Below are 22,897 nucleotides of genomic sequence, written 5' to 3'. Positions count from 1 at the left end.
ACCACACCACCACAGTATGGCAATGTAGTGAAACCAGCACTTGGTAGGAAACCAGCAGCTTTCCTTGGGGGAAGCCTGAATCATTATACATGTTTTATTCAAACAACAAAAGAAAGTACAAACAGATTTCAAAGAAGGGGAGATCATCTGAGAAAGAGCTAGGGATATCTTGTCACTTGAATTTGGCCTTGTTGAGCCGAGGGGAAAGAGTCTTAGGTAACAGGATGAGGCAAAATGTGTCAGTGGGGCTTCTAGGCAAGAAAACAATGTATCATGGTACAGTAGTCAGAAAAATATTTTTAAAAGGAAGGAAGATTTGCCATTTTGTGTGGTATATTAAATGTAGCATTAAGGAATTAAAATCTATTCTCCAGGCAATTAGGAACCTTTGGAATTTTGTCCAGGGGATGTTAAGGATGAAAACACAGAAAAAAAGTTTAATTAGAGGCATTCTTCAGGATCATGTACTTTCTTACTAATATTGAACTGTGACCTGTGTGGTTTGTAGGTTTGTAATCATTGTTTTTCAAGGCAATCATTGATTGTCTCCTCTCCTTCAGCTTATAGAGAACCTGACTCAAAATAAATCTTCTTTTGGAATTAGAAACATAAGAGTTCATTTTAGGTCAAGTTGGTATTATAAAGTTTTATTTCCCTTGGCAAAAACACAATCCTGCCATTTCCTCCAGGTTCTTAGCTTGGTCCTATAATAGTCTGTGAAAATTAAAGTGTATCTAGCCTCTCTTTGAGGTGAAACCAATGCTCTGTTGGGTCTTTCACAACCAGGTCTTAACCAATTGTTTTAGTTATTAAACTAACAAAAATAATAACAACTGCCTCATTCTGCCTGGGTTTTCCAGGTTGTTTTTTTTTCCCATTTCTGAGTATGAAGGGCACTTCAACAGATACCCAGAGGAAAAGTAAAACATCCCAGTTAATAAGTCAAAAGATTGATTTCCTGGGGGTCATAGGAACCCGTCCCTTCTGCTCTTCATGTCTTTTTTTAAAAAAAGAGATTTCTTCCCCACCCTTAGAAAATTTCTCTTCCAAGAGAAGTGTTTATTAAGGTATTTCACTGGGTGAAAAAGGACATATTTGCTTTGTCTTCAGTTTTCCCTTAGTTGCCCCAGGATATGTTGGACACTGTAAGCAATGGTAGTCAAATGTACATGAGCTAAAAGAAATCTTAGCTGCATCTCTTATGAACTCTGTGACATTATGCTAATTTTCTAACTTCTTTCAGCAACTGTATGCTCACATATATTGGGGCAGCATTGTCTGAGTTTAACTGATCACATGTGCTAAGTTTATGTTATAGAGTAGGAACTTAAAACACATTTGATTCTTCCTTGGGTCATAATTAGTTGCAATTAAAAGAGAATGAGACTCAAAATTACATTCTTAGGACACCCAATTCACATGCTAGGTAGGTGAGTGCTACACTACTTTTCAGATTCTATGTTTTTTCATACATTTAATGAGATAATCCAATGATATGATATAGTGAAAGCACTTTGCAAGCTGAATATAATATCCAAATGCTTATTCACTAATTCATTCAACACAAAAATAGCAGTAGCCTTGTGTGTGCTAGGCAATATAACTGGGGCTGGTGGTGATGACATGATGGTGAGCAAATGAAATCATTATAACATCTATTTTTCGCAAAGCTAAAGGATAGTTCTTTATAAAAAATATTTCAGTATTTATTAAACAACTTAATTTTTTTCTTTTATGATTTTATAATTTTGAAGCTTCAAAAGAATTGTCCTAAACTATTGCCTTTTCATTTTAGAAACAGGAAAACAATACTGAGAGAAGGTACATGACTTTATTAGTGTTCTGTATCTAATTAACTATGTGTAAGAAGCAAGCATTGTCTGGCTATAAAGCTCAGACTCTCAGAAACACTGTATTATCTCAGACAGGGAAATGTGTTCTATGTTAATCTTATTGGTTTTAGTGCTAATTAGAGAGAGGCTAATTTAAGTAAACTTGGAATCCAAGCAGAATGACAGACACATTAAGAATATTACAACCACAGATTTGATTCACAGGCTGAATTTCTGCTACAAATTGAAGTACTTAGCACAGTGTAGGAATAGATGGAATAGATGCTCAGATTTTTTTTTCTGGGACGTTATTTTTTGCCAAGATTAATCCAAATCAGTAGTAATCAAAACAAGACAGAGATAAAGGGTAGTGGCAGATTTTTGTGCCCACACACTTTATTCTCAAGTCAAAGTTTACTGTTGGGACTTAGGGGCATTAGGATAAAGAGGTGCTGATTACAGTGATCCTGACCCAAGGATTTTCCAGAAAGGGTTAATGGAAGAGGTGGTGTACATTTATTTATACAGAGTGAGATATAGGAATCACATGCATTTTTAAATGTTTATTCATTTTTGAGAGAGTGAGGGAGAGTACACGTGAGCTGGGGAGGGACAGATAGAGGAGGACAGAGGATCCGAAGTGGTCTCTGCGCTGATAGCAGAGAGCCCTTTGCAGGGCTCAAACTCAGCTGTGAGATTATGACCTGAGCTAAAGTCAGATGCTTAACTGACTGAGCCACCCAGGCACCCCAGGAATCATATTTTTGTCTTAATTATTTTGAATTCAACAATTATTTTGAAATACGGGTGATATGATATCTCAACTATTTTAAAATATTTTTTAAAATATGGTAGTCATAGCAACTATGGAAGATGGTCAAATAATTGCATTGAAATTCCACACATTTGGGACAGAGAAATAATTTTTTCAGCAGATTATAGGTCCAATAATAATACTCAAATTGCTTGGTGCAGTGCACCTGTTCTGCAATGCTGTCTTAACACCCAATGGAGGAATCTAACATTCTCATTCTATCTGCTGTGGGGAAGAAAGGGCGGGAAGGAAGAACAAATGTTTTTGAAGAGGCAAAAGAAGACTGAATTTTATTTTAGAGTGCCTAGATTTGGAACCTCCTTTTTTCCTTCTTTAAATGAGGCCAATTCCTACCTGAGAGCTTTGTTGTGAAAATTATTCAGCAATGGTCTCAAATTTAATGGAAAGCCATATGACACTAAATGATGAAAGCTTGACAGATGGAAAAATTAGATATATCCAGTTAAAGCATATAAAATTGATATCTTACAATAATTTGAAAACAATATTTACAAGAGAAGTTGGAATATAATGTCATTTATATATGTACCTCTAAGCTTGAGGAGTGGCTTCCTTTCTTGATCTGAGTTCAGTCTTCTTTCTTAATAGCTGCTTTGCTTTACAGCCTCAAGTAATGCTCACTAGTTTATGTAACAATTTTCAGGATAAAGTGAGCAGACATTAGTGAGATTTAGATAGCAAACAGGATGCTGTAATTATTTTCTTCAAGTTTTGACATACCAGTAGTTTATTCCTCTGATAAAATTGATGAGTTTATTTAAAATAATCTCGGGGCGCCTGGGTGGCTCAGTCGTTAAGCATCCGACTTCAGCTCAGGTCACGATCTCGCGGTCTGTGAGTTCGAGCCCCGCGTGGGGCTCTGGGCTGATGGCTCAGAGCCTGGAGCCTGCTTTGGATTCTGTGTCTCCCTCTCTCTCTGCCCCTGCCCCGTTCATGCTCTGTCTCTCTCTGTCTCAAAAATAAATAAAACGTTTAAAAAAATCTATAAAATATTCTCACTCTCAGTCCACTTCTAGTTCAATATCAGAAAAATAACTAAAATGACCCATAGATTCTTAAGGCTAGCCTTTGTACTTATTTAAGTGTGTCTCTGCATTTTGATTTCCAGAAACATCCTCCCAAAGACCAGCCATTAGCTCAGCAAGGCAATTTAAATTCTTTTGGGGGCAAGCTATGGAAGGGTCCAATATTTGCAACAAACTAATGTCAGGAATGTAAACATGTTAGGAGGATTAAAAACTTTTCCATACTCCAGGGAAAATGTCGTTAGATCCAATTATATCATGTAACTGGTATATTCTTGTTGTCATGCAACTCTAATAGGAACTGTATCTTACCATCTACATTACCACAGTATTTGAAGATTTTAAGACTAAAACAGAACAATAGTCTTTAATAAGTATTGTTTTTTCTTTTCTTTTTTTTTTATATGAAGTTTATTGACAAATTGGTTTCCATACAACACCCAGTGCTCATCCCAAAAGGTGCCCTCCTCAATACCCATCACCCACCCGCCCCTCCCTCCCACCCCCCATCAACCCTCAGTTTGTTCTCAGTTGTTTTTTTTTTTTATTTTATTTATTTATTTATTTTTTTTTTTTTATATGAAGTTTATTGACAAATTGGTTTCCATACAACACCCAGTGCTCATCCCAAAAGGTGCCCTCCTCAATACCCATCACCCACCCGCCCCTCCCTCCCACCCCCCATCAACCCTCAGTTTGTTCTCAGTTTTTAACAGTCTCTTATGCTTTGGCTCTCTCCCACTCTAACCTCTTTTTTTTTTTTCCTTCCCCTCCCCCATGGGTTCCTGTTAAGTTTCTCAGGATCCACATAAGAGTGAAACCATATGGTATCTGTCTTTCTCTGTATGGCTTATTTCACTTAGCATCACACTCTCCAGTTCCATCCACGTTGCTACAAAAGGCCAGATTTCATTTTTTCTCATTGCCACGTAGTATTCCATTGTGTATATAAACCACAATTTCTTTATCCATTCATCAGTTGATGGACATTTAGGCTCTTTCCATAATTTGGCTATTGTTGAGAGTGCTGCTATGAACATTGGGGTACAAGTGCCCCTATGCATCAGTACTCCTGTATCCCTTGGGTAGATTCCTAGCAGTGCTATTGCTGGGTCATAGGGTAGGTCTATTTTTAATTTTCTGAGGAACCTCCACACTGCTTTCCAGAGCGGCTGCACCAAATTGCATTCCCACCAACAGTGCAAGAGGGTTCCCGTTTCTCCACATCCTCGCCAGCATCTATAGTCTCCTGATTTGTTCATTTTGGCCACTCTGACTGGCGTGAGGTGATACCTGAGTGTGGTTTTGATTTGTATTTCCCTGAAGAGGAGCGACATTGAGCATCTTTTCATGTGCCTGTTGGCCATCTGGATGTCTTCTAAAGAGAAGTGTCTATTCATGTTTTCTGCCCATTTCTTCACTGGGTTATTTGTTTTTTGGGTGTGGAGTTTGGTGAGCTCTTTATAGATTTTAGATACTAGCCCTTTGTCCGATATGTCATTTGCAAATATCTTTTCCCATTCCGTTGGTTGCCTTTTAGTTTTGTTGGTTGTTTCCTTTGCTGTGCAGAAGCTTTTTCTCTTCATAAGGTCCCAGTAATTCACTTTTGCTTTTAATTCCCTTGCCTTTGGGGATGTGTCGAGTAAGAGATTGCTACGGCTGAGGTCAGAGAGGTCTTTTCCTGCTTTCTCCTCTAAGGTTCTGATGGTTTCCTGTCTCACATTTAGGTCCTTTATCCATTTTGAGTTTATTTTTGTAAATGGTGTGAGAAAGTGGTCTAGTTTCAACCTTCTGCATGTTGCTGTCCAGTTCTCCCAGCACCATTTGTTAAAGAGGCTGTCTTTTTTCCATTGGATGTTCTTTCCTGCTTTGTCAAAGATGAGTTGGCCATATGTTTGTGGGTCTAGTTCTGGGGTTTCTATTCTATTCCATTGGTCTGTGTGTCTGTTTTTGTGCCAATACCATGCTGTCTTGATGATGACAGCTTTGTAGTAGAGGCTGAAGTCTGGGATTGTGATGCCTCCTGCTTTGGTCTTCTTCTTCAAAATTCCTTTGGCTATTCGGGGCCTTTTGTGGTTCCATATGAATTTTAGGATTGCTTGTTCTAGTTTCGAGAAGAATGCTGGTGCAATTTTGATTGGGATTGCATTGAATGTGTAGATAGCTTTGGGTAGTATTGACATTTTGACAATATTTATTTTTCCAATCCATGAGCAGGGAATGTCTTTCCATTTCTTTAAATCTTCTTCAATTACCTTCATAAGCTTTCTATAGTTTTCAGCATACAGATCCTTTACATCTTTGGTTAGATTTATTCCTAGGTATTTTATGCTTCTTGGTGCAATTGTGAATGGGATCAGTTTCTTTATTTGTCTTTCTGTTGCTTCATTGTTAGTGTATAAGAATGCAACTGATTTCTGTACATTGATTTTGTATCCTGCAACTTTGCTGAATTCATGTATCAGTTCTAGCAGACTTTTGGTGGAGTCTATCGGATTTTCCATGTATAATATCATGTCATCTGCAAAAAGCGAAAGCTTGACTTCATCTTTGCCAATTTTGATGCCTTTGATTTCCTTTTGTTGTCTGATTGCTGATGCTAGAACTTCCAGCACTATGTTAAACAACAACGGTGAGAGTGGGCATCCCTGTCGTGTTCCTGATCTCAGGGAAAAAGCTCTCAGTTTTTCCCCGTTGAGGATGATGTTAGCTGTGGGCTTTTCATAAATGGCTTTTATGATCTTTAAGTATGTTCCTTCTATCCCGACTTTCTCAAGGGTTTTTATTAAGAAAGGGTGCTGGATTTTGTCAAAGGCCTTTTCTGCATCGATTGACAGGATCATATGGTTCTTCTCTTTTTTTTTGTTAATGTGATGTATCACGTTGATTGATTTGCGAATGTTGAACCAGCCCTGCATCCCAGGAATGAATCCCACTTGATCATGGTGAATAATTCTTTTTAAATGCTGTTGAATTCGATTTGCTAGTATCTTATTGAGAATTTTGGCATCCATATTCATCAGGGATATTGGCCTGTAGTTCTCTTTTTTTACTGGGTCTCTGTCTGGTTTAGGAATCAAAGTAATACTGGCTTCATAGAATGAGTCTGGAAGTTTTCCTTCCCTTTCTATTTCTTGGAATAGCTTGAGAAGGATAGGTATTATCTCTGCTTTAAACGTCTGGTAGAACTCCCCTGGGAAGCCATCTGGTCCTGGACTCTTATTTGTTGGGAGATTTTTGATAACCGATTCAATTTCTTCGCTGGTTATGGGTCTGTTCAAGCTTTCTATTTCCTCCTGATTGAGTTTTGGAAGAGTGTGGGTGTTCAGGAATTTGTCCATTTCTTCCAGGTTGTCCAATTTGTTGGCATATAATTTTTCATAGTATTCCCTGATAATTGCTTGTATCTCTGAGGGATTGGTTGTAATCATTCCATTTTCATTCATGATTTTATCTATTTGGGTCATCTCCCTTTTCTTTTTGAGAAGCCTGGCTAGAGGTTTATGAATTTTGTTTATTTTTTCAAAAAACCAACTCTTGGTTTCGTTGATCTGCTCTACAGTTTTTTTAGATTCTATATTGTTTATTTCTGCTCTGATCTTTATTATTTCTCTTCTTCTGCTGGGTTTAGGCTGCCTTTGCTGTTCTGCTTCTATTTCCTTTAGGTGTGCTGTTAGATTTTGTATTTGGGATTTTTCTTGTTTCTTGAGATAGGCCTGGATTGCAATGTATTTTCCTCTCAGGACTGCCTTCGCTGCGTCCCAAAGCGTTTGGATTGTTGTATTTTCATTTTCGTTTGTTTCCATATATTTTTTGAGTTCTTCTCTAATTGCCTGGTTGACCCACTCATTCGTTAGTAGGGTGTTCTTTAACCTCCATGCTTTTGGAGGTTTTCCAGACTTTTTCCTGTGGTTGATTTCAAGCTTCATAGCATTGTGGTCTGAAAGTATGCATGGTATAATTTCAATTCTTGTAAACTTATGAAGGGCTGTTTTGTGACCCAGTATATGATCTATCTTGGAGAATGTTCCATGTGCACTCGAGAAGAAAGTATATTCTGTTGCTTTGGGATGCAGAGTTCTAAATATATCTGTCAAGTCCATCTGATCCAGTGTCTCATTCAGGGCCCTTGTTTCTTTATTGACCGTGTGTCTAGATGATCTATCCATTTCTGTAAGTGGGGTGTTAAAGTCCCCAGCAATTACCACATTCTTATCAATAAGGTTGCTTCTGTTTATGAGTAATTGTTTTATATATTTGGGGGCTCCGGTATTCGGCGCATAGACATTTATAATTGTTAGCTCTTCCTGATGGATAGACCCTGTAACTATTATATAATGTCCTTCTTCATCTCTTGTTACAGCCTTTAATTTAAAGTCTAGTTTGTCTGATATAAGTATGGCTACTCCAGCTTTCTTCTGGCTTCCAGTAGCATGATAAATAGTTCTCCATCCCCTCACTCTCAATCTAAAGGTGTCCTCAGGTCTAAAATGAGTCTCTTGTAGACAGCAAATAGATGGGTCTTGTTTTTTTATCCATTCTGATACCCTATGTCTTTTAGTTGGCGCATTTAATCCATTTACATTCAGTGTTATTATAGAAAGATACGGGTTTAGAGTCATTGTGATGTCTGCATGTTTTATGCTTGTAGTGATGTCTCTGGTACTTTGTCTCACAGGGTCCCCCTTAGGATCTCTTGTAGGGCTGGTTTAGTGGTGACAAATTCCTTCAGTTTTTGTTTGTTTGGGAAGACCTTTATCTCTCCTTCTATTCTAAATGACAGACTTGCTGGATAAAGGATTCTTGGCTGCATATTTTTGTTGTCTAGCACCCTGAAAATCTCGTGCCAATTCTTTCTGGCCTGCCAAGTTTCAAAAGAGAGATCAGTCACGAGTCTTATAGGTCTCCCTTTATATGTGAGGGCACGTTTACCCCTTGCTGCTTTCAGAATTTTCTCTTTATCCTTGTATTTTGCCAGTTTCACTATGATATGTCGTGCAGAAGATCGATTCAAGTTACGTCTGAAGGGAGTTCTCTGTGCCTCTTGGATTTCAATGCCTTTTTCCTTCCCCAGTTCAGGGAAGTTCTCAGCTATGATTTCTTCAAGTACCCCTTCAGCACCTTTCCCTCTCTCTTCCTCCTCTGGGATACCAATTATGCGTATATTATTTCTTTTTAGTGTATCACTTAGTTCTCTAATTTTCCCCTCATACTCCTGGATTTTTTTATCTCTCTTTTTCTCAGCTTCCTCTTTTTCCATAACTTTATCTTCTAGTTCACCTATTCTCTCCTCTGCCTCTTCCATCCGAGCCGTGGTGGTTTGCATGTTGTTTTCCATTTCCTTTAAAACGTTTTTCAGCTCCTCGTGACTGTTCCTTAGTCCCCTGATGTCTGTAGCAAGAGATTCTCTGCTGTCCTGTATGCTGTTTTCCAGCCCAGCGATTAATTTTATGACTATTATTCTAAATTCACTTTCTGTTATATTATTTAAATCCTTTTTGATCAGCTCATTAGCTGTTGTTATTTCCTGGAGATTCTTCTGAGGGGAATTCTTCCGCTTGGTCATTTTGGATAGTCCCTGGTGTGGTGAGGGCCTGTAGAGCACTTCCCCTGTGCTGTGGTGTATAACTGGAGTTGGTGGGCGGGGCCGCAGTCCGACCTGATGTCTGCCCCCAGCCCACCGCTGGGGCCACAGTCAGACTGGTGTGTGCCTTCTCTTCCCCTCTCCTAGGGGCGGGATTCACTGTGGGGTGGCGTGGCCCGTCTGGGCTACTTGCACACTGTCAGGCTTGTGATGCTGGGGATCTGGCGTATTAGCTGGGGTGGGTAGGCAAGGTGCACGGCGGCAGGGGGGGCAGGCTTAGCTCGCTTCTCCTTAGGTGATCCACTTCAGGAGGGGCCCTGTGGCAGCCGGAGGGAGTCAGATCCGCTGCCGGAGGTTTGGCTCCGCAGAAGCACAGAGTTGGGTGTTCGCGCGGAGCGAGCAATTTCCCTGGCCGGAGCCGGTTCCCTTTGGGATTTTGGCTGGGGGATGGGCGGGGGAGATGGCGCTGGCGAGCGCCTTTGTTCCCCGCCAAACTGAGCTCTGTCGTCCGGGGGCTCCGCAGCTCACCCTCCCTTTGTCCTCCAGCCTTCCCGCTTTCCGAGCAGAGCTGTTAACTTATGACCTCCCAGACGCTAAGTCGCGCTTGCTGTCGGAACACAGTCCGTCAGGCCCCTCCGCTTTTGCAAGCCGGACTCGGGGGCTCTGCTTGGCCGGCAAGCCGCCCCTCCGCCCCGGCTCCCTCCCGCCAGTCCGTGGAGCGCGCACCGCCTCGCCGCCCTTCCTACCCTCTTCCGTGGGCCTCTCGTCTGCACTTGGGTCCGGTGACTCTGTTCTGCTAATCCTCTGGCAGTTTTCTGGGTTATTTAGGCAGGTGTAGGTGGAATCTAAGTGATCAGCAGGACGCGCGGTGAGCCCAGCGTCCTCCTACGCCGCCATCTTCCCAGAATCCTCTTGTTTTTTCTTTTCTCATCTTATCTGAAAACTTCCCATGATTAATAGCATAAAGCATCTTCATTTGTATTATATTTTCAAATATCTAATGTGCTTCCCAGGATACTACCATGAATTAGAATGTTCTAGTTCCACTCTTCAATGAGGAAGGAAATTTATGTTAAAAGAATGTAAACAATTTAAACTGATAGTTAAATGTCAATAAAAAATTGAAACTGAGCTTTATTTTCTCTCTAGATTCAAGTCAGAGTTGAAGCATATGGAACAGAAAGTAACCTTTTATCAAAAACAATTCCTCTTTGACTTTAATAACCAAGGTTTGTATTCGTACTCAGCTTTTGTCCCAGAAATTAATCTTTCTTTCTCAATGTTTTTCTGTGAAAACTCTTTTTGAGATAAGCCTATTTTTTCAAATTGATAATTTCTCCTTAAATTACATATTTCTTCTTTAATTCACTCTAAATCCTGTAAGTTATACTGTTCAGGTATCTGACATGTACTGCCAGATAATAATAGATAATGCCAACTGAGTGCAGGGGAGGGGCATTTTCTCTGCACTTTACATGTATTTCATTTATCTAATTATTATTATAATATTATGAGACACACACTATTATTTTCATTCTAAAGATTGAGTGAGGAGCAAGAAGATATTACTTATTGCCTATGATATGTGTATGCAACAAGTTTCCCTAAAGGGATTGAAAACTACTTAATGGCAGAAAATATCACAGCACCATCTCAAGATGTACCTTGAGCATGATGGATGCTTAGAATATATACTTGTAGGCAGATGGGCAATTTTACCATAACATTTAGTTCCTCAATTCTGCTCTATATTTTGTATACTATGAAATTATGCCACTTTAATATTTATAGTTATTGTTTGGAGTAGTACTTTTCATTGAAGAACCACTTAAGAAAAAGAGGATCCTGAAAGGAGAAGAACTTGAGTCCTCTTTCCCTAACCTCTTTCTCTGTCCCTTCTGCCTGAAAAGCTTGAAATCTATGTTTTATGCGTTATTCACATTTTTATTGATATCTAATTGACATATAATATTGTGTAAGCTGAAGATGTACACTGAGTTGACTTGATACACTTTTATGTTATAATATGAATACTACCATAATGTTAGCTAACCTCCATCATAGCACATAATTATCTGTGTGTGTGTGTGCGCGCGCGTGTGTGTGTGTGTGTGTGTGTGTGTGTGTGTGTTGTGAGAACATTTAAGATCTAGTCTCTTGGCAACTTTTAAGTGTATAATGCAGTTTTGTTAACTGATCACAATGCTGTGCGTTAGATCCCCAGAACTTACTAATCTTCTAACTGCAAGTGTATACCGCTTGGCCAACATTTCTCCAGTTCCTCTACCCTACAGCTGCTGGTAACCAGCAGCTACTCTCTGTTTTTATGAGTTTGGTCTTTTTAGATTCCACAAATAAGTGATATTGTACAGTATTTGTATTTCTATGTCTAACATATTTCACTTACCATAATACCCCCAAGGTCTATCCATGTTGTCCCAAATGGCAAGATTTCCTACTTTTTCATGGCTGAGTAATATTCCATTTGATATATGTACCACATTTTCTTTATCCATTTATTAGTTTGATAGACACCTAACTTGTTTCTTGGCTCTTGTGAATAATGCTGTAATGAGCATGGGGATGCAGATATATTTTCTTAAATCTTGGATATATTCCAGAAGTAGAAAAGCTGGATCTTATGGTAGTTCTTTATTTAAGGAACCTCCATATTGTTTTCCTGAAAGCTGAAGCAATTTACATTCCCACCAATGGTGCACAAAGTTTCTCTTTTCTCCATATCCACACCATTACTTGTTATCCTATCTTTTTGAAGGTAGCCATTCTAACAGGTATAAGGGGATATCACACTATGATTTTAATTTGCATTTTCCTGATGATTAATGATACTGAGCATCTTTTTAAAATAAATGTTTACTTATTTATTTTGAGAGAGAGCACACACATGCACACATGTATGAGTGGGGAAGGAGCAGAGAGAGAGGGGGAGAATCCCAAGCAGGCTCTGCACTGTCAGCGCAGAGCCTGTTGTGGGGTTCAATCTCAAAAACCCTGAGATTAGTAGTAAGAGTCAGACGCTTAATCAACTGAGCCAACCAGTAGCTCGAGCATCTTTTAATGTACCTGTTGGCCACCTGTATGTCTTCTTTGGAAAAATGTCTGTTTAGTTCCACTGCCCATTTTAAAATCAGATTTTTTTTTGTTACTGAGTTGTATGACTTCTTTATATATTTTGGATATTAATATAGCTCAAATATATTTTCTCCATTTCATAGGTTGCCTTTTCATTTTGTTGAGTATTTCTTTTGCTGTGCAGAAGATTTTTTATTTGATGTAATCCCACTTGTTGACTTTTTGCTTTTGTTGCTTGTGCTTTTGGTGTCATGTCTAAAAAATAGTTGCCAAGACCAATGTCAAGGAACTTTCCCCTTATGTTTTCTTCTAGGAGTTTCATGATTTAGTTGGTCGTTTCTATTGTATTTTTCATTTATTCTATTTTTTCTGGTCTCTAATTTATTTCCTCTATGATTTTTGTTATTTCCTTACTATTGCTAATTCTGGGCTGAGTTTGTTCTTCTTTTTCTAGTTCCTTGAGAAGTAAAGTTATTTGAGATATTTCTTTTTTCTTAATATATGCATTTATCACTATAAACTTCCTTCTAATTACTGTTTTTTTTTTAGCTTCCCATAGATTTTGGTGTGTGGTGTTTCCATTTTCATTTGTCTGAAGGTATTTTTAAAAATTTTTTCTTTGACCTTTTGATCACTCATGTGTATGTTGTTCAGTTTCCAGATGTGTAAATTGCCTAGCTTTCCTCTTGTTGATTTCTAGTTTCATACCATTGTGGTCATAAAAGATATTTGGTGTGACTTGAGTCCTCTTAAATACGCTAAGACTTGTTTTGTGGCCTCTCATATCACCTATCCCGGAGAATATTCTGTGTGCACTTGAGAAGAATGTGTATTCTGCTGCTCTTAAATGGAATGTTCCTTATATGTCTGTTAAGTCTTTTTAATTGCAAGTATGTCTCAAATCCAATGTATCCTTGTTGATTTCCTGTCTAGATGATCTATCCATTGTTGAAAGTGGGGTATTGAAGTCCCTTAGTATTGTGTTATTGTTTATTTCTCCATTCAGATCTGCTGGTATTTAAATAATATGTTTAGGTGCTCTGATTTCAGGTGCATATATATTTACAATTTTTATATTTGCTTGATGAGTTGAACTTTTTATCATTGTATAATGACCTTCTTTGTCTCCCATGACAGTTTTTGTCTTAAAGTCTATTGTGTCTGATATAAGTATAGCCACCCCCTTGCATGGAATATCTTTTTCCATCCTTTCACTTTAAGCCTATGTGTGTCCCTAAAGCTGAAAATTAGTCTCTTGTAGATAGAGCATAGTTGGGTCTTGTTTTTCAGTCCATCCAGCCACTCTGTGCCTTTTGATTGGAGAATTCAATCCATTTACATTTAGGGTACTTTTTAATACATAGATATACTAATGTTATCTTATTAATTTCTTTATGGCTGTTTAGTAGTTTCAGTGTTCCTTTTTTTCTCTCTTGATGTCTACCTTTGTGGATTGGTGAATTTCCCTGGTGGTATGCTCAGATTTTCTTCTCCTTATCTTTTGTGAATCTACCAAAAATTTTTGCTTTGTGGTTACCACTTAGCTTACATAAAACATCTTATAGATATAACAGTCTATTTTACACTGAAAGCAATTTAACTTCAATTACATGCACAGACTCTACTCTTGTACTCCCTCCCTTTTACGTTTTTAATCTGACAATTTATCTCTATTTATATTCTGTATTCATAGCAAATGATAGTAGCTATAGTTATTTTTAATACTCTTTTCCTTTAACCTTTTATACTATAGTTAAGTGGTGAACATACCATCCTGTCACAGAAGAGAGGCTTATGAATCTATATATTTACCTTTGCATATTTTTATGTTTTCACATTACTAATTAGTGTTCTTTCATTTTGGCTTGAAGAACTCCTTTCAGTATTTCTTATAAGGTGGGTCTCATGATGTACTCCCTTAGCTTTTGTTTGTCTAGGAAAGTTTTTATTTCTCCTTCATATCTGAAGGATAACTTTACTAAACCTCAATGTTAATGTCTACAAAATCAATAGATTTTCCCAAAACATTTTACTTCATTACTGTGTTATCTACCTATCAGAATTCATGCCCCAAACTACCCACTATAGACTTTTTTTCTACTCTTGTGGCCTTAAATGGGAATTCACTTTTGTCCTGTGAATTTATTTTATTTTTATTTGCATTTCTTTTTTTTAATATATGAAATTTATTGTCAAATTGGTTTCCATACAACACCCAGTGCTCATCCCAAAAGGTGCCCTCCTCAATACCCATCACCCACCCTCCCCTCCCTCCCACCCCCCATCAACCCTCAGTTTGTTCTCAGTTTTTAAGAGTCTCTTATGCTTTGGCTCTCTCTCCCACTCTAACCTCTTTTTTTTTTCCTTCCCCTCCCCCATGGGTTTCTGTTAAGTTTCTCAGGATCCACATAAGAGTGAAAACATATAGTATCTGTCTTTCTCTGTATGGCTTATTTCACTTAGCATTTCTTTTAATTCCAAAGAAGTATGACAATGGCATCCTGCATGAAGTTAACTTATCTAAAAGAATACATATAAAGTAAGCAAAAAAGTTAAATGACAATGCACTTAATTCAAAGAAAACATCTATTTGATTTTATTTATAATATCTAGATGATTTTTCAACTGTAGCATTTATTTCATTTTGGTAATTATCATTTGAATTACTAATTTCTGACATTGAATTTATTTTGGTAAGCATATTTGAACTAAAAACTCTCACATATTATAAAGTTAATTTTGTGAACATGTGCTCCTATTTCCAAAAGTTACATGAGTAGGAGGATGTATCACAGTTTATTCCCAGTACTGCTCTTAATTGGGTCTGTGGGTCACTATTCCTAATGCACTGGAAGTTTCTTCATTCTACATGTCTCTCGTTCCAGCTTTAAATTGCTTTGGGAATTAGGGAACAATTACAACAACCCTTGCATAACAAATATTTACTCTTCCACATCTGTGGAATCTGGCATTGTTTTTTGAACCTGACCTTAATTCAGAATGCTGACATAAATACTAAGAAGAAAGTTACTGGGTCTTTTAGGAGGTGGAAATAATGTATCGGTATACAGGTGAGTCTTGAATACAATGAAACTGTACATTTTCAATCTATAGTTAAGGCCATTATTAATATTAATTTGTAATGTTAATAATCTGATTCAATACAATACCAATTTATTATCACGAAAATATAATTGTGAATCATTATTAGTCATATTTCATTATTATTTGTATAATGTTTTATAATCCTTAAAGCAATTTCCTTATGCTATCTCATTATTTCCTGACAATATCCTTGCAAGGAAAGTAAGGCAGTTATATTTATCATTATTTTATAAACAAGAAGACTGAGGCTATAGATTAGAAGCCTAGGACCTCAAACCACAGACTTTGATTTTAGTCCCAGGCACTTTTCCACCATGCTAAACCCATATCATATATATTCCAGTGAGTACTAGATGATCCTCTATACTTACAGTGCATAAACTGGTAATTATAAGATGGCGTAGGTGGCATATAAGATTTCAGCTTAGGGGCACCTGGGTGGCTGGCTCAGTGGGTTGGGCATCCGACTTTGGCTCAGGTCATGATCTCGCAGTTCGTGAGTTTGAGCCCCATGTCAGGCTCTGTGCTCACAGCTCAGAGCCTGGAGCCTGCTTTGTATTCTGTGTCTCCCTCTCTCTCTGTCCTTCCCTTACTTGTGCTCTGTCTCAAAATAATAAATAAATATTAAATTTTTTTAAATATTTCTGCTTACTAGTGTTGTCTGAAAGATACTTACAAAAATTAAAGCCTGCTGCAAAATAAATATGACATATTAAATTTTTCTTGTCCAAAAATACTACACAGGAAATTGCTTGGGTTTAGAAAGTCAACCTTTACTTATTTAGTCAAACCCCCCATCTATTATGTGCAGCCACTGTGTTAGGCTTAGGTGTTAGAGGGATGAGCAAGACAGACGCACTCCTTCCCCTGTGTCTCTAGGTGTCTCACAGTATAACAAGATCACCGGTTTAAAGTGCAGGGAACAGAAGTAGCAAGACAAGCCCGGCTCAAGATGGGTTTGAATTAGTGAGGGGATTCCTATTTAGGAGGGAAAGGTGGGAGCAGGTGGCTGGCAAAGCAGTTTAGGTAGCCTTGGATGCATTATCCGGAAGTTGTCTGGAATAGGCAGTCAACAGTGTTTCCAGGCTGGACCTTTGGCTCCTACCTGGAATGTCTCCATATATCTTAGTAAATCAGTGTCTTGCTGAGTTCTTTATGCATTAGTGACTGGGTTGATCAGAGTGCTCAATTTCTCTGCATTCTCTGACCAATTTCCAAGCTGGGGAGGATTTTGATTTATCATAAGAAATAGTGTAGAATCATTGTAGAATAATGGTCCCTTTCCTCTGGGCACTGTTGAATGAATATAGTCAATTTGTTTTTGTGACTCTGATATTTCTACAGTTCCTGCTGAGCATTCCCTTCTGTTGATAATTTCTATGCAATTTTAATGATACCAGTTAGACATAGTAGTAATGTAAAGATAATGGACTTTGGATCTTTCCTCTACCCATTATTCCAACTGTACCAATTTCAAGGCACATAGGATTCTGAAATAAGAGTTGGCTACACAAATAAAATGAAGATCTTTCCCTCTCTCTGTATCTCTCCTGTCTCCAACTGTTCTCTCTCTCTCTCTCTCTCTCTCTCTGCCCCCACCCATTTCCCTCCTTCCTTCCTTCCCTCTCCTTTAAAGGAAGTTCTGGACTTAAGCTAAAAATAACAAAAATTAACAATCTCTTAACTATTTTTTTCAACTCTAAAATTGAGGTGTTTATTTTTTTAATTTCTTAATGTTTATTTATTTTTGAAAGAGAGACAGAGCACAAGCTGAGAAGGGGCATAAAGAGAGGGAGACACAGAATCCAAAGCAGGCTACAGGCTCTGAGCTGTCCAGCACAAAGCCTGATGTGGGGCCTGAACCCATGAACCATGAGATCATGACCTGAGCCAAAGTCAGACACTTGACTGACTAAGCCACCCAGGAGTGCCTAAAATTGAGGTTTTTATATTCTCTTCTTTGCCTTTCTCTTCAAAGTTGAAATATTTCTATTGTGTATTTTTTTATGTTTATTAATTTTTTTAGAGAAACAGAGCATGAGCGGGGGAGGGGCAGAGAGAGGGAGACAGAGAATCCCAAGCAGGCTCTGCACTGGCATCACAGAGCCTGATGCAGGGCTTGAACTCACAAATTGGATTTCTGGCTCTAAGTAAAACCTTTTCTACAGTAGTTTTCCCAAATACTACCCATGACAAATTAAGTGAGAGTGGGGGAAGAGTGACTCTGCTGAAATTCTCAAAACTATTAGCCCATGTGAGGCCTAAACTTGTGATTTGACAATGTCGAATCGGGTGGTAATTTTGGAAAGATCAATTTTCACATCTAGTCAGTAATTAGTGACAACCCCATTAATTTACATAGCTTAATTTCTTGTGTTACATTTCTGATAAAAAAATTTCATAAAATCATACTACGATGTCAATTTTGGAGAGTATTAATATCATAGGGTCTAAGCACTCAGCCCATGCTCTGTGCTTTGTAATAATGATGGACACCTTCGTTACCAAAAGAAATGCCAAATTCTCTGCCTGACCCTCAAGACTCTCTATGTACCTACCTTGCTTTCCTTTTCAGATGTGCTTGCCGCTACCCCTCCACCGAAACTTCCTTGTTCAAAAAGGATGTGCTCTATGTATTCCTAACTTTGGCTCAACTTCTCACTTTTGGGATACCCCATGTCCCCTCTTTTCTTTTCTTCCAAATCTAATTCTTCCCATACTTCCAGATCAGGCCCAAGTCTGAAACTTCTTCCTTCTGGGAAAATTGGTAATTTTCAAACTACATAATGTAATTATATTTATGATATGTTTTCATTTGTACTTTTCCTATATCCCTAACTGAATTGTGAGCTTTGTAATGGCAGGCACTTTACATTATTCTTTAGTTTATCCTTACTGTGCTTGGAACATGCCTAGGTTCAAGGTTGGCTATCAGTAATATTCTAAAACTATTGTAGTAGTCTGGCACAAGTTGAAACTACTTTTTTTAAAAAAAATGTGTCTTTAAATAATATTTTTTCTTAAGAGTATATAACAACATGATATGAATTTGGACCTTTCTGTAAAACACAAACATATATTATTGTTATTTTTCAGATTCACATGGCAATCCATAATAAGACGAAAAAAATCAGATGGGTCAGAAAAATCTGCATACTCTGTCAAAAGCCTTGCTACTCAAATGCTTTCCAAGAGCTTTGCATAAGTACCAGTTAAGAGAAATGGAAAATCTCAGGAGCTGCCATGAACTCTAAACCAGAATCTAAAGTTTTTCAAGATACCCAGACGATTCATATGCATATGAAAATCAGTGAAGCTATGAACTGGATTTTTTTTAAGTAACCTTTGTGTCCAAGTGGGGCTTGAACTCATGACCCTGAGATCAAGGGTCGCATGGTCTACCTACTGAACCAACCAGGCACCCCTATGGATTAGATTCAATCTGAGCTTTGAGCTCCACTTCATTATTTACTAACTGGTTAACTTGGACAAGTTACATCTTTTATATTTGGGGAAAAAAAATGGGGCTAATATAAAGAATTATTATATTTTATAAATCAAAGGGATGGATATATACCCATATATACATAATTACATAAAATATTTAAACCGCATTACTGTTTTCTTAGGTTGACTTAAACAAGATACACTGTGAAGCTACAGAATAAAATAAGGTAGAGACTATGTAATGTCCTCCAAATATTTTAACATTCATGCAGAGCTGATCTGTGCAATGGTCTTGTCATAGGAACAGTCACACAAAATACTAAGAGGGGCCTAGAATATGAGAGTAATAACTAATATTTAAACAGACATTAAATTTCAGTTTATGCTATTCAATTGATTATTATTAAATGCCTATAAAATTAATTAAAATACGAATTAAACATACTAATATAAGGTATGTAGAATCAGACATAGAATGAGATGTATACCAAAAATATCAAAGTTGCTGTGAAATTTTGACCATGATGTAATTGCTGAAACAAATGTCTGGTCTATGTTGAGTAGTCTTTTACCATCTCTCTCTGTTGCTTGCTTTCTGGGGGTAGATGAAGTCAGGCTCATAGTTGGTAATTAGGAGTTTTAGAAACCTCAACCTGGGAGTCTGTCAACAGCAGGAAAAGTTACTTCTGTACAGTTGTCTGATCATAAGTAGAGTTTCACATATTAGCAAAGGGCATCAGCACTTAGTCATTTCCAATTTCATTTTTTTCTAGTCACACAGATTGTTGAAGATGACTGGCTGTCAGGGCTCCATGCAAACACTCCTTAGAATAACATCTACAAAATGAATTGTTCAGGTAATTTGTAACATTTCTTAGCAGTGAATATATTTTATATTAAATCTTCCTGTGATATCCTGAAAGCAGATGACATGGATAAAATTAACCAGACATTTACATCAGAATTTCTTCTTCTGGGATTCTCCGGTTACCCAAAACTGGAGATCATGTACTTTGTTCTAATTCTAGTAATGTATCTAGTGATTCTAACTGGCAACGGTGTTCTGATCATAGCAAGTATCTTTGATTCTCGTCTTCACACCCCCATGTACTTCTTCCTGGGCAACCTGTCTTTCCTGGATATCTGCTATACATCCTCCTCTGTTCCCTCAACTTTGGTGAGCTTAATTTCAAAGAAAAGGAACATTTCCTTCTCTGGATGTGCAGTGCAGATGTTCTTTGGGTTTGCAATGGGGTCAACAGAGTGTTTCCTCCTTGGCATGATGGCTTTTGATCGCTATGTAGCCATCTGTAACCCTCTGAGATACCCCATCATCATGAGCAAGGTGGTGTATGTACTGATGGCTTCTGTGTCATGGCTCTCTGGTGGAATCAACTCAATTGTGCAAACATCTCTTGCCATGCAGTTGCCTTTCTGTGGGAATAATGTTATCAACCATTTCACATGTGAGATATTAGCTGTCCTTAAGCTAGCTTGTGCTGATATATCCCTCAATATTATCACCATGGTGATATCAAATATGGCATTCCTGGTTCTTCCACTGATAGTCATTTTTTTCTCCTATATGTTCATCCTTTACACCATCTTGAGAATGAACTCAGCCACAGGGAGACGCAAAGCCTTTTCCACCTGTTCAGCACATCTGACTGTGGTGATCATATTTTATGGTACCATCTTCTTCATGTATGCCAAGCCCAAGTCTCAAGAGTTTCCTGGGGACGACAAGTTGCAAACTTCAGACAAGCTCATTTCTCTGTTTTATGGGGTAGTGACCCCCATGCTAAATCCTATAATCTATAGCTTGAGGAATAAGGATGTAAAAATTGCTGTAAAATATCTGGTAAACCAAAAAGCTATTCAGTAAGTATATCCTACACAGAAAATGTAGGTCTTTTCATAACAGGCACAGAGATGGACTCATAGGTCAGTTAGTTAAAACCTTCTTTGGAGAAACTATGGTTAAGGAGAGATATTTTTATTCTTCCCCTTCCCTAGCTTTACTCAGCTAGAATTACTGAGAACTATAGTTTGCTTTAAACTCAGCTTCCAAAATGTCCTGGTCTAGATTCCACAAGCATGGTGAATTCCATTAGAATCTCATCTCTGGTGATATCTGGAATGAGTGTTTCTGGTGTCGTGTGTAGAAACACAGTGGAAAACATCACACGTAAGCTTTAGAAATAGGTAAGAGTACAAAATCTGCAATTTCACAAACTACCCAAATGACATTGGATAGACTATTCTTTGTAAGCCATACTTACCTTACCTTGGAATAAGGAAATACGTAAAGCCAGGTTTTAGTGTCATTTAAAGTTTCAATAACTGGAGAAAGCACCTGGCATAGCACTACTTCACAGTGTCTAGAATTTCAGAATTGAAGCTAAGACTCCAAATTGATGACTAAAAGTGACTACTGAGCACCTCTTTTACCATAAGCTAATAATTACAAGAGCCAAAATCTCCTCCTGGAAGTCACTCTGTTAATATCTTTGCCTTTCCCCCTAAAGCTATATAAAGCAAAGCTCAGGAGAGAGGAAGAAATAACTGAGGGAATTTTCTACCTTATGGGGAGTCCACAATGGGTTTTGGGCGACATTTCACAACAGTCACTGTGAAAGAATGGCAACATTGTTTTTCCAATCCAAGTTTGGGGATGCTGCAAAAGAGCCCCTTAAGGTTTTGGGTGCCTACAAAGAAATAGAGTCTGGCTTCCTACTTGAAGAGGGGAGACCTGCAGAGTTCTCTAGGCTGCAGACTAGCAGAGGAGCTGGTCTAGAAAGGAGAGGAAGGTTAGTATTCTATGCCAAATAAAACAGAAATGTTTCAAATCTGCCTGAGGTGTTCTTCTGGGCTCAGAAAGAGTGGTAAAAACAATGATTAGGAAAATAAAATCCATTGTTTCATTTTCCAATGAGTTGAAACTCTTTATTAAGTCTATTATGTTCTTTTTTTTCTTTTTTCTTTTTTCTTTTTCTGTTGATTCCTTGTCTAGAAGGCCATTGCCGAGCACAGAGTATCTTTGAGCCACACCATCTGTCTTTTCTGTAATCTCTTAGCCCATGTGATAACTGGGCTTTGACTTTATTTCCTACTCAACATTCCTCTTTATTTTGTTTTGGAGCCACACTGTAACCCTATATCTCCTACTCAGAGGCTTCATTCTTTGCCATTCCACTTCCTTCGGTTGACCCAGGTTTCTACCTAAATGATCTGGTCACTAAATTCGGCTATTCTGCCACTGCCCTACCAGGAATGAAGGGTTGTTACTGTGGAAAATCTCCAGCTGCTGCTCTCTCTTCTGTGTTGGAACATCAGTGTTGCTTTTGGTTCTGTTCAGAAAGGCATGCTCCAAACCCTGTGGGTAATGCCTTTTGAATTTCTGGCACTTCTCCTCTCCCCCACTAGTGGCCCTGCATTTGTACCTGATCCTTGTTTAATTCTCTTTCAGTTTCGATATGGGACAACAAGGGTTTAGGCATGCAGAAATGTTATTTGTATGATTTTAACCAACTCCTTAGCAGCTTAATTTTTAGTTTTTTTTTCTCACACAAATCAAGGTTGTTAGCATCTTATATGTAGGCTTATATCAAGTTGAACCTTTCATTTAATAAAATATTCCACAGGTACATAAAAATGGTACAAAAGGGCTTTTATAAAAACAAGAAGGATCATGTTAATCAATGATCAGAAAATTAATAGATTCAATAATACATTGCCCTCCTTGGAAAATCAGAAAATTTCCAAGAAATTGTTAGGTGTATTATTTTCTGATAATAAATATTTTTAAATTAAAAAAAAACTATGTAAAAATATTTTAAAAATATTGTCTATATAGCCATCTCCCAAAGATATCGTCTTCAAGATTTCTCCTAGTCATTAGGAGTCATACATTCACCATGTTTTTACTTTGATTTATCACTTTAATTTACTATGAACAGTTGAGGGTAAAGTTTGT

General features: G+C 37.8%; 1 protein-coding gene across 1 annotated transcript in view; it reads left to right on the top strand.

Annotated features, from left to right (window-relative positions):
- LOC124526286 (olfactory receptor 13C4-like) overlaps positions 1 to 20,806 on the top strand; it is an 80,393-nt gene extending 59,587 nt beyond the window's left edge. Inside the window, exon 4 of the mRNA XM_047099189.1 lies at positions 19,848 to 20,806. Coding sequence (XP_046955145.1) covers positions 19,848 to 20,806 — 959 coding nt within the window. The remainder of the gene's footprint in view (positions 1 to 19,847) is intronic.
- The last annotated feature ends 2,091 nt before the right edge of the window (positions 20,807 to 22,897 follow it).

Source organism: Lynx rufus, unplaced genomic scaffold (assembly GCF_022079265.1).
Source record: "Lynx rufus isolate CCGP_SWC_20201006 ecotype Redwood Valley unplaced genomic scaffold, mLynRuf1.p SCAF_10, whole genome shotgun sequence".
NCBI lineage: Eukaryota > Metazoa > Chordata > Mammalia > Carnivora > Felidae > Lynx > Lynx rufus.
Note: the sequence above shows the minus strand (reverse complement) of the source record. Positions and strands in the feature narration are given on the sequence as shown.